This window comes from Eutrigla gurnardus (assembly GCF_963514095.1).
Source record: "Eutrigla gurnardus genome assembly, chromosome: 20".
Taxonomy (NCBI): Eukaryota; Metazoa; Chordata; class Actinopteri; order Perciformes; family Triglidae; genus Eutrigla; species Eutrigla gurnardus.
In genome coordinates, this window is record NC_139931.1 from 7,609,533 (window position 1) to 7,626,918 (window position 17,386).

The 17,386-nt window shown below is 43.0% G+C and overlaps 2 protein-coding genes across 5 annotated transcripts in view; one reads left to right on the forward strand and one right to left on the reverse strand.

Moving 5' to 3' along the window:
* rps2 (ribosomal protein S2) overlaps positions 1 to 17,386 on the forward strand; it is an 85,552-nt gene that overhangs the window by 36,909 nt on the left and 31,257 nt on the right. The window lies entirely within an intron of this gene.
* On the reverse strand, positions 513 to 17,127 carry tom1l2a (target of myb1 like 2 membrane trafficking protein a). Of its 3 annotated transcripts, XM_084037611.1 has the most exons (16): positions 17,029 to 17,127; positions 13,225 to 13,309; positions 11,883 to 11,961; positions 11,352 to 11,501; positions 10,734 to 10,868; positions 10,495 to 10,644; positions 10,104 to 10,220; positions 9,189 to 9,322; positions 8,861 to 8,903; positions 7,770 to 7,941; positions 7,274 to 7,388; positions 6,562 to 6,637; positions 5,887 to 5,961; positions 3,781 to 3,840; positions 3,222 to 3,258; positions 513 to 3,136 (listed from the first exon to the last, which is right to left on the reverse strand). In XM_084037611.1, exons 1-16 carry the CDS (start codon positions 17,078 to 17,080, stop codon positions 2,982 to 2,984), a joined length of 1,635 nt encoding a protein of 544 aa, XP_083893737.1. In that variant the 5' UTR covers positions 17,081 to 17,127; the 3' UTR covers positions 513 to 2,981. The 3 variants fall into 3 exon arrangements, with proteins under 3 accessions (XP_083893737.1, XP_083893738.1, XP_083893739.1); XM_084037612.1 differs by lacking the exon at positions 5,887 to 5,961; XM_084037613.1 differs by lacking the exons at positions 3,781 to 3,840; positions 5,887 to 5,961.

Genomic DNA, 17,386 nt, shown 5'->3' on the forward strand with positions numbered 1-17,386 from the left:
ACTCTAAATGTGAATATCCTGGATAAATAAAGGTTACATTAAAAAACAAATAAATGTGAACACAAACACAGAGTTGGGACCCACAAAAGCAGGGTGGGTAAATAGGTCAGTGGCCTGGAGTAGCACTGAAAAGTTGTTGTCAGTAGGAAGGGGAGTAGAGGACAGTTTACAGCCTGTCAGCAAGCCTGATATTGTTGGTGATGGGCTGTGTTTGCATAAAGGCATATGCCTTATTCACTCAATTTTTTTAGACGCTCCACAGACAACTGACGGCAGCAAGCGTACAGATTACAGTTAAGATTTGATGACACGTTATGTGCTGATCAATTTGAGCAGAGTGGATGAAATGTCCATGAACCAACACGTGGGAGGGGGGGCTGATGAGAGGCTCATCACGTGACAATGAACGGGCAGTGCAGTGCAAGATTGAGACCGGGTTGCATCAGCATGAAGAAAGCAAGACGTTGTCCCACAACCCTTGATTGTAAAATAACCACAAGACAGTTGTGAGGTAGAGGTCACACGCTGCTAGTGTTTTATTGGGCAGTTACATACGTGCATTAGGTCAAACAAAAAAATCTGACCATTTATTAATGGCAGCAGGCGGCACAGCCAAACGGACATGGGACAGCCGCCAACGACAGAACACAAAGCCTCTCTTCCATGTCCACTTCCGCTAAATGCTCCACTTCATTAGTATTAAAAGACATTCAGTAACAATCTTGAGATAGCATGTTGCAATCAGGACTTAAGCTTCATAAAAGCAAGTAACACAATACATCGTTACAGATCCAGAGATGCGTAACACAAAAACAAAAATGACTCAAGTTCCCTTTCAAAGGATCTCCGGTTACATTTCTTTTTATTAATCCTTAATTGTTGAGCCTGTATGCTAGACGTTTTTCCAAAGTGAACATGATGGTTGATTGTATTTAACACTATTATCTCAGTTACCTGGCAACCATATTTAACCTATATAACCATACAGCATAGATCTAATTTAAATATTTATTCAGGCTGCTAATGCAGACGCAAATCCTTTTTCAATGTTAACAAAGTATAACAAATCAGGAATATGTCCCTCTAGTTGAAGGCTTATAATGACACCAAGTAATCTTGATGCATAAATTAAGCTTTTACAAAGTGGGATGCCTTGAGTGACAAGGCGTTTGGTCTTAACTGGAGAAAAAAAACAAAAAACAAAAGAGCTGGAATGTGGACTGGATTGGTTTTTGCCTCAAAGACAAACTCCAGTCAGAGCTACTTTGGTCAAATGAGCCAGAAACGCTTGTCATCAGCTCCAACGGGAGCAGATGAATCATACCAGAATGAAAAAAAAAAAAACTCAAAGAATAAAAGTAGGTCTTTGACTGAACAAATAAAACAAAGTTTAATTGTGGTTGTTTACTGCATGTTTCAGCCTCAACCACAGAAAAAGATAAATAATGATGGGATCTTGGTTTTTTTCTTCTTTTTTTTCTTCTTTTTTTACACTAACTATGGAAATACAACCAGGGGATCAAATGATATATAAACGCACATCCTATAATTCTGTGAGCCAATATATTTTTTAACCAGATACAGAGACAAGAATGTATTTTGAGGTATAGAGATTAAATAGTTTAGAGTAAGTGAAGATGTACCTATATGAATGCATCCTTTCCAACAGAGAGTTATTGTAAGCTATACTGATTATGGTGCGTCATGCTGATACTATAAATGACATCTTCTGTCTTGCATCTGTAGGCTATTTTCAATATTATATTAATATTCAAACAGGTCTTGCAATCATAAGTTTAACTGTCCATCAACTCCCTTAAATGTGAACAAGCGCTGCAATTACAGTTACAAAAGTTATGTGCAAAATTAAGTCAATCTAAAGACTATTTCCCCTTCTCCTAGAAAAATAGTTACCATCTTATAAACACAAAGGACAAAATACAGATCTATTTTTGCTTCAAAGTGCACAGACATTAATAAAGCAGGGGAAGGAAAATGCTCATAATCCCATTACAGTATAAACACATGAACGTGATTAGTGTTCGTGTAAAATTCAGTGCCAGTTGGTCGTTAAAGCCTCAATATTCTTTGGAACGGCTATAAGTGTTTTGTCAGTGATTTGTCATAGCTTTTCAGAGGACTGAAAAAACTGATGGGAAATATTCCATGTGTATGCTTCTTCCCCATGTCATTTAAAATACATACAGAGACCATCAAAACTAGTATTTTTTCAATTTCTAGTTTTTTTTTATTCCCTTTGGTTCAAGGAATGCTGGCGTTCACTCATCAAGAGCAGCTATAATTTAGCTTTTATATTCCTATTTAGCCAAATTATCCTGTTGTTCACGTGGCTTCAGGGAAATAAGGTAATAAACCTGTTGCCAATCCACGCAAATCTCAGTATAAAAAGCAAGAATAGAGCTCTAACTGGAGTATTTGTGGCGAAAAAGAGCACATGGATCGACCGTAACCACAGCGCGAATACGTAGCCTACAGAACAAACTATTAAAAAAATAAACGGATAAATTAGCAATTAGCTGAATGCAGTTAAACAACACTATGTAATCCCAACTGTGTGCTTCCAAATCGACTCGTTTTCCATTAATCTTGCAGTAATATACCACATTTTTAAAAACCACAGACATGTTAAACCACATCAGACAAGATCGGTTGTCTTCCTTTGGTGGAGCGTTACAAATGAGATGCAGGGCTGTGAGTAGTACATCCCACACTAACAGATTAATACATCCATATATAGCAGAAAACGCAGCACAGTTGTGCGCGGTAAACATGTCAGACCTCTGCATGTTAGCGCAACGTGGTGGCAGGGAGAATGACATTTAGGGCGGGGACCACTTGCTACACCATGGCCAGTCAGCGGAGAAGAAGAAATGGTACTGGAGGGACTGTTAGGGAGGAATCATTTAGGGCGAGGACCTTTAGATGCCCCAAGAGAGAGATTGAGGTTCTCTGAGAACAGTCTACAAGGCAAAGAGGGCATCCTCTGTCCGTTCAGCCTTCTTATGGGAGCCAGCAGCGGCGCGAGCAGGCTGTGCAGGGTGAGCGGGGTTAGCTCCGGGGGGAGATGGCAGAGAGTCCGACACCTTTGCACGCTCCTCAAGAAATTTATCAAATTCTGAAAAGACACACATAGATTAAAAAAAATAAATAAAAAAAAGGTGGAAATGATCAAAACTTCTTGTTGTGGTCAAAGTCTATACCTTCACTGGTCACGCCTTCCTCGGCACCATCCCCTTTCTATTGAGAAGGAGAAAAAGTCATAAGATGATGTACACAATGTGGCATCGGTAATGGAGTCGTCAGGTATAAACCTGAGGTTACAGCCGGGATAAGCTTATACACACCGGCATCGTACAAGACAAACGCCTGCAAAGTTCACACAAAGTCGCTCATGAAGAATCCGTCAGTCATGCATCCTGTCACACTTTTCTCAGGTGAAGACAACAAGGAGCCTTCGTGAGCCACTGTCCACATCCTCCACATGCACATGTTAGGGAAGCTCCCACCACCCACTTCAACGTGACACTTATGTTAGCATTTGTAAGGCAAACCTCTCAGTAAACCCTCATATGTAAGTCATTGGTTGAAATGCATTAGATTGCTGGAAGGAAAGGATGAGATGTGAAAGGAAACTAAAGTCGAATGTTAGTTGACACGGATGGATGGAATGTGCTATTGCAGAAAAAAAAAAAACGGAGGGAGGAAAGGAGAGAGAAAGAAGAGAAAAAAAGGCTATAAATCAAGGTAAATAATTCTCACCACGTCAGCACAGAGCCACTCCTCTATGTCATCCATGACAGAGGACTGCGATACGGGGATCTATGGAGCAAAGCCGTGGACAAACCAAGGGGCAGCAGCAGAGCCACACGACAGACAGACAGACACACCCCGACAACAAAAAAGAAAAATTGTAACACACACAAAAATAACACAAACAGGAATCACCAAAAGGATTTCTGAGAGAATGATTCAAATGAACACAAATCAAAAATGAGAGAGAGAAAAAAGGAAATTTGCTCAAAAGACACTCAACCCCTCTTAAGTCTGTGCTCTTATTGTTTTACCAGGCGTTACAATCTCCTACTCAGCCGTCGCCAACGAGAACAGGAGTTTCCCAGGTTGTGTATTGTTCTCATTAGTTCTGTGGCGCTGACATGGCTTAACAGCTGCGGACTAATGTCACACAGCAGCGTTAATTATTCCACATCATTAGTTAATTAGCAATTCGCTCGAAGGCGATTAAGAGATTGATTGGATAGGAAACGCTGAAAGCACAGGGACCGTCGAGAGGCGGGGCAATCCCACGGCACGCGCGCACACACACACACACACACACGCACACACGCACACACACACACACACACACACACACACACACACACACACACACACACACACACACACACACACACACACACACACACACACACACACACACACACACACACACACACACACACACGTATGCTGCATGGCGTGCAGTGACTATGATGATGCGATGAAGTCACGTCACGATGCGTGGCGTCCATTTGTGTTTATGTTTGCGTAGGCACCGAACAACCAGTGAACTGCTAGGAGAGTGTGACGCATTATATGTCGCTGAAAGAGGAAACTTTTAGAGTGGCTGGAGAAACTGTACGTCCACGAGGAAAAACATTTAGGGAATTAAAAAAAAAGCAGTAAAAGGCATCGAGTTCACACACAATACTTGCATTGCTTCTACATGAAGTCCATGTTTGATGTCAACCTGATATCAAAGTTGAATAGAGAAAAGAAAAAGCTTTTCCTGAGACCCTGTTATAGACTACCAAAACACGGGTGGAGTTTCCTGGTGAGGTCACAGCTAAAGCAGTGAAGGGGCATTTCAAAATAAAACGCCAAGCCAGTGGAGAAGCGACAGTCAATCACAGGAAAATAAACAAACGTGCATCTGTGTGAACAGGAGAGAAAATGCTGTAGAAAAGTGTGAAACGAAGAAATTACACTTTGAACTTCTATCAGTGTATTACTGAAATATTCAGTCATTACATCAACTTAATAGTTAGCATTAGAAATATCACAACTACTAGTCCATATGTTAGTTAGTTGACTGATATCTGGTTAGGGTGAGATGTGTGAGGTTGTCGTTAGTTACATCTACTGTTTCATCTAAGATCCAAAGACAGTTAGAGGACAACTGACAAATAACCTCCGCTACACAGCAAACCACCCCGCCTTCGCCTGTTTTGTTATGCTTGGATGGTATTTCATCAGCACTTCAACAATGTTCACCCTTGTTGATTCTAACTGTGCTGTGTAGCATGAGTATCTGTGCTTCCCTGCGGCTTCAGTGAGTGACTGTTAAGAGATGAGTCATGCTGATGGATGTTCCTGCTGACCCGTCAGGCTCATTAACCCGTCCTTAAAAGGGACGGCGTTCAATTGGAAAGCCTAGTCATGGGTGTAGTGTTTCATGCACATGTCATGAGAGTGCGATGGAAGTGGGCAATATGGATAAAATCTAATATCATTATATAAGTAATTGTTTATCTCTTCAGCGAAACATTGTTTTATGTAAAAAATGTCTATTTTAGTTGATTCTGGAAACTTTGGTGAATCTGGACTAACCCTTTAAAAACACCAAATTCTCAGTCTCATCATATTGCCCAACACTACACCATCTGTACGTGACATGGAGATGCATGTCCTCAGCAGGAAAAACATTCTGGCATGGGCTTGTTCGAGCATCCCAGGACAGAGCAGTGGGGTGAGAAAATGAAAGCAGCTCATGGGGGGTTATGGATGATGCCGCAGGAGGTGGAGCGCAGGGGTTGACGGTGGACATCGGGGAGGGGTAGGAGGACACACTGAGGATGGAGTCCTCACCATTCCTTGGGTAATAAGCCAGCTGTCTATGGGCAGCTCCTGATCTGCCGGGTTATCATCCCCTTTAACCCTCAGCTGAATCAACAACAGAAGAACACCTTACACAAAAGAAGAAAGGGAGCAGGCCCCACCACAGCATAGCACACAGTGCAGAGAGAGAGACAGAGGAGAGGTCAAATGTGTCTGTCATTTAAAGTGGGGGAGAAAAAGAGGTGAGAAAACGTAAGAAAACGAAAGGTTGATTCCATAAAAGATGAAAATGAGGAAAATAAAATGGGGGAAAACTGACTTTGAACTCCCTCAAGTGCAAGTACTCTACCAGGAATAGGTCACCTGAGGTGACTAGATAAGTATAGTATGTGCAATCACCGCCGTGTGTCTGCATGTGTGTATCAGTTTCAGAATCGTCTGTGTACATAGTGACAACTATGCAAATATATTGCAATGTGTCTGTAAAAAGTCGGTAAACAAGCCCTTTTGTTTGATCAAAGTTTGAGTATCACTGCACACCGGACTGAAGAACATACAGGTATCGCAGGCCATTACATGCAGGGAGAGACCGAGGGCTGAGGACAGGCTGGTACCGGAAAAGCTCACCCACATTGTAAATAACACAACACCCACTTTATATATGGGCGAAGGCCGTATCTAAACTCCATGCATCGGTGTACTCACCCCTCCAGTGTTCTGCTGTCTCACATCCAAAGCCGAGGCCAGGCTACCCAGAGCCTGAGGGTCCTCATACTTTACACTGTGCACCGAAAACATAAACACCATACTTTAGATAAATAGAAGAGTAATTGTCAAAAGAACTGTAAAACATTAACAATACCCAAAAATGTGGCACAGACAACCCAAAACATCCTTTTTGCAATTCGCAGCATTCATCAAGACCAGGAAGAAATCCATAGAACTGGAGAAGGGGGCAATTTCTCCAGAAAAACTAATCGACTAACTAGACAATAATGTGATGCCGTCAGGAAGAGAAAATGTCACTTTACACATTCTTCTCCTCCGTTGCTCTTACTTTATCGCTTTAATCGCTCCGCCTTAATATTCACTTTACAGCTGAAGGCAACAGGAAGAGAAAATACCAGAGTAATATCCATACACTGGAGGTGTTCAAAAGCCATTTGGCAAATGCGGGAGGGAATAACTCACATAAGACGATGTAGTGGTAAAGGGACAGTGGGCATCCATTATAGAAAAAATGACACACTTGTATGCATTGAACATCAGGGAACACACGGTGGAAAAAGTGCCTATGGGCGGATTTTATTTAAAATATTAAAGGTGGTTATGAATGGCAATTTAATTAAAATAAATGACACCCTGAATAATAACATGAGAGGATCTGCCCCAGAAGCAAAATTACATCTAGTCCTACTTTTTGCGCTGCTCAGCCAGCGAGCTGGTCCTGGTCTGGGCAAACATGTCAAAGTCATCCGGGTTGCGGCCTGGTACAGAGGGCGGGGTCCCGGTCACACCGTCTGAAGCTACATCTGGAGAGGGGCGGCGTGAGATGAAGGCAGCAAAGGGGGGGGAGGAAGAGCAAGGAGGATGGAGAAAGCAGAGATGGAAGATTATGAAGAAATATTCAGCACAGAAGGGCAATATGTCTCAGCTTTAACCAGATTGCTGTAGCATGCAGTGAATTTCTATAGACCATCAGGGGAGCTAGAACTGGTAGGGAAGAGCATCTCGCAATGGGCTCATTTCCCATTAGTAGACAGATTATGAGCCTTTTTTACACTCTGCTGCTTCTCCAATGCCTGGCCTGCAGAGACTAAGGAGGAGGCATGTTATCGCTCGGGTAACACAGAGAGTGTACGTTTACAGTGGATGGAGGGAAAACGGACTTGATACCCTTTTTTTGTTCTTACCGATACTCGCTATTGCAGATGAAAGAGAGGCTGTCGTCAGGTTATGGGCTGGGGAGGCAGTGGCCCTGGCGGTTGATTTGGGTGGAGGGCTAGCGCTCATCCCGGGAGTGACCACAGCCGGGGAGCCCGGGCCCAGGTCTATGAGGTTGTCCTCTGTGGTCTCATTCAACATCTGAGAGAGGACGGCAAGCGGGAAAGAGGGATGGCCATCGACAATTATGAAAATAAAGAAGAAGAAGAATAGAGGTGAAGGAAGCATACATGACTGTTGAGGAAATGAGATTACAGAGTGTTTGCCCTTTGTATACAGAGGGAATAGATTGCACCTACAGAATGGATCGACACAATTTGGACAACACTGAAGGTCAGTAATGGATTGGAGGCACAGGAGCAATACTCAGGGTTGAATAAACAGTTGCACAAGACTTCGGCTGTGTGAGACAGACGGCAGGGGAGGGGGGGTGACATATACTATCTAGTTTCACACAGTGGTGCTGGTGGGTCTAAGCATTAGCTCTGTGTAGCAGACGTGCTAACATTCACCCCAGCGCTCGTCCCAGCACGTTGGCTGGGATCGAACTTGGTCCCGGAATCATACTTGCCTCCATCAGCTGGCCACAACACAAACAGACAGAAGACACAGAGAAGATCAAGAGAACGCCAAAACAAACAGCTATGTGGGAGGTAGTGAGAGATGCCCCAACCCTCTGGCAAATCGCTGATCCTGGCAAATCACTGATCCTGGCAAATGTAAACACCAAATAGCAGATTGGGATTTTCTTCTGCTTTGCTCTTCCAGTTTTAATGAAGTTTTTAAAAAAATGCAATCCACTTGCATTAAATATTAATGCTGCATATTGTCTATGCCATTATAAATAGTATTAATTCATTCAGATACTAAAATGGTAAAACAAGCTAAAGGCAATGTGGAGGGATTTGTTTGAAACATCACTCATAGCATCATTACTGTTGGACAAACTGCCACAGGCGATGCAAATGCAGATGTGTTGAAGGTAAAAGAAGACACACATTTTGCTGAAAACATGCAAAATTCAAACACAAAACAGGCAACCCCTGTTGATGGTACTCACCCCGTTGTTCTGTGTGGCTCTTCCCAACCGGTACCTCTCGTACCTGCGAGCAGCACAAACATATTACAGTGTTTTATGCTGGACATCTTTCATCTTCAGAAACCTCATGAAGGAGACATTTAACCAGTTGTGGTGTCTGAGCCTTGAGATCTATCTGCGTTCAGCATGTTTTCTCAAAGATTCGATTGTTTAATGGGCCGACTTGTGTAATTTTCTATGTTTACATCTCCCAATACTGTTGCCTGGATTTGTGCGCACTTGGCTGCTCTTGTGAAACCCTCGTTGTGCAACAAAAATCAAGTCCGATTGCGTGTTTGATCGACTGTACCTCTCATATCGGAGGAAAATGTTGTTGAGGTCATCATTGACATGTAGCAGCTCCTCAGTCACTTCCTCATTAGAGACGCGTGAAATCAGCTCCACCACTCTATGCTGCATAGCCCTGCATGTTCTGTTCAGCTCCTTGATAGTTGCACATCAACACATCGATCAATAGATTCATTGGAAAAATCAATAGAAAGAAAAAAAGGGAGAAAGGGCATGCTATAGAGAGTCATTTTGTCAGACTAAATCTGAGAAAATTGTACAGTTATTTTGTTGTACACATTTTTTACAAAGACATTCAGTGTTGAGCAAGAATAGCTGGAAAAAGTCAGAAAAGGGAGCTCATAACCATTCCAAGTCACACGGGCATCTTACCACGGGAAAGATCCTTACAACTGACACAAATACCTGATTGGATTTGGTCTTAAGGGATTAAACTCTGCACGAGTTTCTTCACCACCGATAAATTGCCAATTCCAGAATTTTACCACAGCTTACTAACTGGCTCTTGATAAGTTGTGGGCGAGTTGAGTGTTCCTTCTGAAAACTAAAGGCAATACTCCCCCTGGTGGTTGAAAATAATTCCAACACTTTGCAGTTGATGTGGAAAGCTTTTTGCTTTCTGTATTTACTTGTTTTACAGTGTTTGGAAACTCATATTAAACAAGTTTGCATGAGCCTATATTAATATATCTTGTGTCAGAGCATGATCTCATGACAAATCAGATTTGCTTGCTCAAAGTCGTCTTCTGATGCAGGTTTATCTTCAAGTTTTAAGCAAATTTTTTTAAAAATCAACTCAAAAATCCACATTTAAAATTTGAACACATAAAGAGAGTTTGTTTTCCAGTTGTTTTTAGAATACGATGACAAATTTAAAGTCATATGCTGATGCATAATGTATTCATGCGCCTCCAACCTGAAGCAGTTCCAGGTCAGAGGGATCTTCCTGCCCGGGGACCATCTCTGTGAGCATCTCTGACATGACTTTGGTGTTTCCTCTCACTACGTCCAGCTCACTGCGCAGCCGGGCGATCTGAAAGCACAGAAGGTCAGAAGTCATTTAGACACAGTCGGGGGCTTATTCGGTGTCGGCGGGGCTGCAGATGTTCTCAAACGCAGCCGATTGCGTTGGTCATGGCGTCCAGATAGAATCTTGTAATCTGCTGTAATCTATGCACTTCGCAATTTAATTGCTAAAGTCTGGATAAGAGTGTCAGGCTGGTGAAATGGGCTGTCTGACTTTACGAGCAACGAGTGCAGTGAAAAGTTAATGTCATTGACCATGAGGTGCTGTTGATGCCTCTCACCTGTTCAGGGGTTGCTGTGATGGGGCTGGGCATGTGGGAGGCCTGTGTGGTAGAGGCAGGGATCGGGGTCGGGGAAGGTTGAGGAATCACCGCTGCAGGTGAGGCAGGGGCTAGGTACTTGATCATGGCGGGGTCCACCTCTGGTGTACCCTGGAAGAAGAAACAAAAATAACCCTATGGACATTCCTGTGTGAATATGCATGTGCTTGTGCAGCATATCTATTTTTTTTTCTTCTCACCCTCTGCGGTGTGTGAATGGGAGACAACGCATCCAGGTCTGCCATTGGGAACTCAATGCCTTTCCTCTTCAGTTCCTCGTAAATGTGGACCACACCTGTTAGATCGGGGCTACTCCTGAAGGCATCAGCCCAGGCCTTCAACAAACACACACACACACACGCATTGTGACATACAATGATTATGAAACCCACATTTTAAATCACAATATCACTACAATGAGGTTTTTCATCCTGCCCTATTTGCAAATCCTTAACCAAAAAAAAGTAATAGTTAAGTGACTCTCCCAGACAGTCTCTGATGTGGTTAAAAGACCGAGCAAAGGACAGAAATATGAGGTCTAAAAGAGGAGTCTACTTCAACAAATCCCTATAAATAATCAGAGGACAGAGGAACGAGAGATGGAGAACACCACCCAATAGCTGAGGTGAACTCGGGTAATATGAGACTACCGGAGGCTGCAGTCTGTGGTGCAACACCTGGGAAGTGGAACATGCGGCGCCCACCTGGTTCCCAGAGACCACCACTGACCTACTTAACGCCATTTACAAAGCCGACTGTAGTCAGTAAAATAAATAAATGGAAACTAAATAGGTTAATAACCTAAAAAGCCCCGATACCTGTATGAGTGACAGCACTTTGTCTTGCACGATGGTTGGAGGATTGGTTTTGGGCGAGATGATTTTGACCAAGACACCATCGATGAAATCTCTGTTGGCCACCTGGACATGAAACCTGTGACCGCAGTTTTTCACACACGTCTCCAATACCTGGAGAGAGAAGGAAGATTAAACGGAGGCAGGAGGCTGGCAAATCAAAAAAAAAAATATCAAAAGCAGGGCAGTTTGTGAGAGGAAGCAGAGAAAAGGAAGCCTGTGCTTTCATCACACAGACAGGCTTTTAAACTAGCGGTGCTATCAAAGATGTGGGTGGATATGAAAACACAGCTCAAAAGACACGGTTGCCATAAAAACAATGGAAGAAGAGCGATGCCAGACAGAAATACACAGTCGTGACAGTAAATAAAATGACCAAGAAAGAACTAAAGAGGTCAAGCTGGGTGCAATCGTACTGAAAAGCAACAACTTGGACACAGCGAATATGATGCAAGTTTCACAATGAAAAAAAAGCTAAAAGTCAGAACCGCTCACCGTTAGCGCCAGCATCACTTCTCTGTAGTTCTTGTTGCCACCGAGTCTCTTCTTCAGTGCCCGCATGGCGTCTTTTGGCCTAGAGGGGAAAAAAACAACGGCGAAGACACAGCTGGATGAAGCGGCCCAGCAGAGAGGAGACACAACATCTTTGACTTTGCTGGAATACATTATTTTCCGTGCCACAACAACAGATGCCAGTCGGTCTGTCAGCGTAGCTGTTTGACAAAGACTGAGAAGTGCCGTCGCGCCATCTGTTTCCCTCTTTTCTCTCTCGGAGTGGCTGTTTTCTCCCAAGGCAAGATCAAAGCCGTCCATGTGTGGAGACTTACGGTTGGCTTTCTGCCTTAAACTCCCCATCTCTTCAATGCAGATGAGAGGTAATAAGCTTTTATGAACTCCGTCATGAGCTACGGTACATTTCCTGAGCGAGGGTGCTGAAATAGATAGAATTGGTGCATAAAGCCTGATAGCATCTCGAGCAGAACTCTGTGTGTGTGATTGAGTGTTACCATTGCCTTGTGTTGTTTTGTTGTTGTTTTTTTGGATGGAGCATCTGTTTTGTTATATCCTGTTTCAGCACCCAGTCGCACGTGTTAAGACAACATATGTTCACACAAAGTTATTTTCGTTTGCAGAATATCCTGAACCTCCAGTCTAACTCTGGAGATAACCAGACGCCGTCTAAGTCACTGAAACATCTCGAAGACAAGAAGTTTAGTGTTCTGTAAAGCTGAACTGTGTGTTTGTGTGTCTTTGTGTGTTTGACACAGAGGGCCCCATGTTGCATGCCAAACAATGAGTGTGTGTAGGCATGAAGAATGTGAAAAGCAGGGGGGAGAAAGTGCTGATGGAAACATGGAGAAATTCCATTATTCGTCATGAAGGAAACACACTTGCTGCATAATGACGATATTAGCTGGGATTGCTTGATGAATACATATATTAAAGCGACAAAGTATTAATGCCCCGTACTGCAGCTGTAGCAATTAAATATGCAAATCAGGTCATTTGTGGGGTTTTTTTGTTTCTTATGGTCTCACATGACGCAGGATCTACATGGTGTCTTATAAACACGAGACTTAAGAATCATTATCATTGCGTCAGTGACACCTACGGAAAACAAAGGGCTTTCTGTGGTGTGGTGCCTGTTGGTGAAGCACAGTAGTAGTCAGTGTATTATTTGCTTGAGTCGCTCAGTCAGCCAGTGTGACCAAACAATGGATGATCCATTAAGTTATGGGACTGAACCATTCCGTGACCAGAAGTATTTTCCTACCAAACCTTAAACAAGCAAATCATATCCAACAATGATTGACTGGTAGAAGGCGGAGCAGCTCACCCCTCGTCCGTCTCGTTTATGATATCACAGATCTCCATGTTGAGGGTCCAGTCCTCGTTCTGTAGACCTCCATCCGTGGCCCTCTCTGGAGAAAAACACAAAGAGTTCAACAGAATGTTAATTTAATGATATTTTCTTGATAAAAACTCCCAGATGTTTCGCTTGTAAGCATGACACTGCATGTTAGTCAGGCACGGTTGTCGCCTGTACGAAACTCGATGCACACCGAATAAAGCGACCCATAGTTTACATAACATCTAAAGTAAAACTGTTGTGTAATCCAGCATGTGGTGACAGATTTTAGTGATCTGTGTGCCTCTCTCTCTAATGTCTTTCCTTACTCAACTTTAAAGCCCATACAAAACTTGGCTTTGATCATATTTCTTATATAAAAACAATTTAAGTAAATTAAAAACATTTATAGGTGTCATTTATTATTTAAGACAACCTGTCATCAGTCATAAGTGTACGTACATCATATTTTACTACATGAGATGAAACAAGAAATGCAGAAAGCTGTCATGAATGTGTTTTCATGGCATTTAACATCTTGGATGCATTATTATAAAACGATAACCTGAATAATAACATAGAAACCCTCCTAAACAAAAATCTAGCTGTTTGTTATTGCGATTATGAATTCGGATGAACATGCTTTCTCACTGTATAGATTTTCTTTTTGTGATGCGGAAAGTCTGTCTAAACAGGATCCATTAATAGACTAACTGGAACCTCATCTGTGAGAAGGGTTGGGTTGAAATCTTGGTGATAGGATCACGAGACGGATCAGACTACTACAATTCCTCACTCCAAAATCTAAAAGAAACTCCCAGTTGAAATAAAATATAATTCACAAATTGTTGCTTCAATGCCTCCAACTGTTGCAAATTAACTAAATGAACAAAACAGCTGGAAGAGGAAGGCTGTGTGCCATAAGTGGTATAACAGCTGGAGGAAAAAAAGAATCCACACCCCATCCAAACCCCACCCTAGCATTAATAGCATTCTGGCTACGGCTAAATAATGTGATCCAGACTGTGACAAGCTACAGTGATGTACTGACACTGCAGTCATCACAGCGTCCCTCACTCTGTCTCCTCCTTCCTCCACCTGTCCCCGGATCCATCCATCATGTCAGTGAAAACTGATATCTTTCAGGCTCGCAGTCATCCGGGGTGAACTTCAAAAAAGGGAGCAGTAAAGGCTTTTCCAATCGGAGTGAGCTGTGACCGAGTTCCTGTGACTGACACTCAATAGATTCTCATTAGATGATTCTTCAGCTTGGACAGGAGGAGCTTCTCTCCCTGAAGCCCAGAGGCCCTTAGCAGGCTGTCATGCCCAGGCCAAGAGCCCCTCACTGGGCCGTGCGCCTTCCTTTTGGGAGGCTCAACATTAGACAAGCCTGACAGCCATGACTTATTCATGCTCTACCTCCCCTCTCTAATCAACTTGTCACAGACTGGGCAAGCACCGGGAGACAGCCGTCTTTCTTTTGTAGTCAACTACAAACACACTTCCAGAAAAAAAAGAGAGAATAAAAGTGAATTTCAACATGAGCAGCATTTATAAAAAGGCCGTGCTGTCTCTCGAGTGTAAGCGCGCATAAAGCATAAGTTTGGAGGATTTAACCAGCTACTGCAACTGGGATATCCCATGTAATCTTCTCAAGTGGATTGTCAGGTCAAGACAGGGCAGAGAACGAGGTGGCAGAGGAGGAAAGAAAAGACCCCCCAAAAAAATCTGATCTGATCCCATGTGAAGTGAGCTGGAACGACACTGAACAATCAGAGCCTTGCTAATGAAGTTAAATGCCTGTTGAGTGCATTCATTCATGGTGTCCCCCCCCCCCCCCCCCCCCCCAGTCCTGGGAATCGTCAGCACACCAGTGAAGCCGGTCGATCACATGGCTTTATTGGTGGCAGGCTGTGCCATCCGCTGCCAACAAAGCCACAAATCTCTGGCCCTCTCTGGCCACATCTCTCCATGTTTTTATGTCCTTTTAAGACTCTTCTTTTCTCCTTTTCCTCACTGCGTACATCAGCAATAACAGACGTTTGACAATAAGCTGGTCACCTAAATACTGAAAATTCTGCAGAACTGTTTAGGATAAAATTTAAAAAATCGTTTGCTGTTGTATGATATTCTGGAAAGGGAAATATCAGTGCAGAAAATCAGGCAAATTGTGTTGAACATGAAGGAAGGCAAAAGAAAACATGTTTACCACTTCTAACCCCCTCACCACCTTCTCAGTCACTTAGGAAATGAAAAAGCTCTATAAAGTCCCTCCCGATGCATCCCTCTGCACCTGTTCTGTCCATCTCTCTCTCCCTCATTGTTCAGGCAAGCTGATCCTTTGCCCTGCTGATGTGGTGTACGGTATCACCGCAACAGCCAAACAGACAGCACACGGTACACCTCAGCGCAGTGCAGCAACTCAACCGGAGAGATCACGCTGGAGATACATCCATCCCTGTGAAATGTGGAAATCTAAGATGTGCTTGCATGCAGCCCACAGCGTGACCTAGAAGGACCTCTGTAGAAACAAAAATGCTGGAGACGATGCTCACACGGAGGGCCGTTTTGGATGACATGGCACAAAGCGGCTGGACCGGTGGGCGGTGGGCAACACTCACAGAGGCCAGGGGACAAATCAAAGGCCCTCTAGCTTTTATCCACGGCCATCTTTCAAACTTTCTATGCAGTGCATGAAGGAGCTTGATGAAAACACTGCATGGTTGTCCATTTTCTATCACTAAGAACTGAAAAACACATTAGGTAAGGTGAGAAAGTCTGACATCTACACAGACGGGCCCCTATTTATAGAAAGAGCAACTCACAGAGGAAAAGATGTAATCAACAATTGCTTCCGTGAGGCTGCTGCGTTCACTTAAACATAAAAACAAATCAAGATTTTTGATAAATGAAGGTTCGGTCTCTCATCTCTTTTGCAGGCTCTCAACTTATCCTTAGATAAACAGGAAGCGCTGCTTGAAATATTTAGGATCGTCTACACAACCGTGTAAACACTGGCATTGAAAATCAATGCAAAACTATTTTTTTCCAACTAAAGAGAGCAAATGTTATTGGACTTGAGTCACGTAGAAAATTATCCAACAGAAGCAAAAGGAGTAAAGGAGGAGAACAGTAATGATGATGTATATTGACATTCAAAGTGGATATTTTCCTCATCACTGAACCCTACTAAATTTAAATGAAACTGATAAGCAAACAAAGCAAAACAGACTACACTTTTACATTACCACAGGGAATCTTTACTCATTATTTGTGTCAGTCTCTCATGATGAAAGCACTGCAAAGCCTTTAGTAACAACTGATCTGGGTCAAGAGATTGATTATCTTTCCGCTTGTTTGCAACAAGCGAGATGCAAACACACCAAAGGGAAGTGGAAAGCTACAGAACCGAGCAGAGCCTTAAGATTTAAAACGAAAACCAGCGATGCTGACCAAACAGGGTGGTCAACTCATTGTTCAGGGAACTAAGGACATTTTTAACTTTGGCTCAGGCTCTTACAGGCCACTTTAAGCGATGACATTAATGCCATTTTCGTCTCATAAACTGCATTGACTACACAGGCGTAGTGATTAGTCCGTATAACGGGCTAAGTTGGGTAGGTGAGCTGGCTAACACTAGCCGAAAGCTAAGCCCAAGTAGATGACGTTTACTGCAATGATGCTTTGCTAGCTCGCTAATTTCGTACCCAGAGTAGCAAAACAGCACATTTCTGTCCACGTTCAAGCGACGTATCACACCTCTAATGAATGATATAAACAAGGCTGACGTACCTATACATTGGCCCACGGGAGTGCTGTAGGGATTTCCGAGTAAGAACTCCATTTTGACAACAAACAATCCGCTCGGGAACGACAGTGGCTGAGGCCCAGTGGTGGTACTAACAAGTCCCGCCCACAGACAAATCCTATTGGTCCAAAATGCGAAGAGTGCCACATGTATGGCTGAAATCAATGTCGATCATATTTAGCAACTAAAGCTATGTTCAACAAACACAAACGGGTATTTTATTTGATAGCGGACCTCAACAAATGTGTATAAATGTACCGAAATACACAGACAACGATGAAAACAAATGAACTCAAACATTATTTCTATGAATATAAATATAATATAATAAAAAATAGGCTA

Excerpts from the sequence above, each read along its gene's own strand:
- tom1l2a (XM_084037611.1), bottom strand. The coding sequence starts at position 17,080 with ATGGAGTTCTTACTCGGAAATCCCTACAGCACTCCCGTGGGCCAATGT. Across the intron at positions 7,942-8,860 it reads GAGCCACACAGAACAACGGG|ATGTTGAATGAGACCACAGA; the intron begins GTGAGTACCATC and ends GTCCTCTCTCAG. Across the intron at positions 7,389-7,769 it reads ATCTGCAATAGCGAGTATCG|ATGTAGCTTCAGACGGTGTG; the intron begins GTAAGAACAAAA and ends GCCCCTCTCCAG.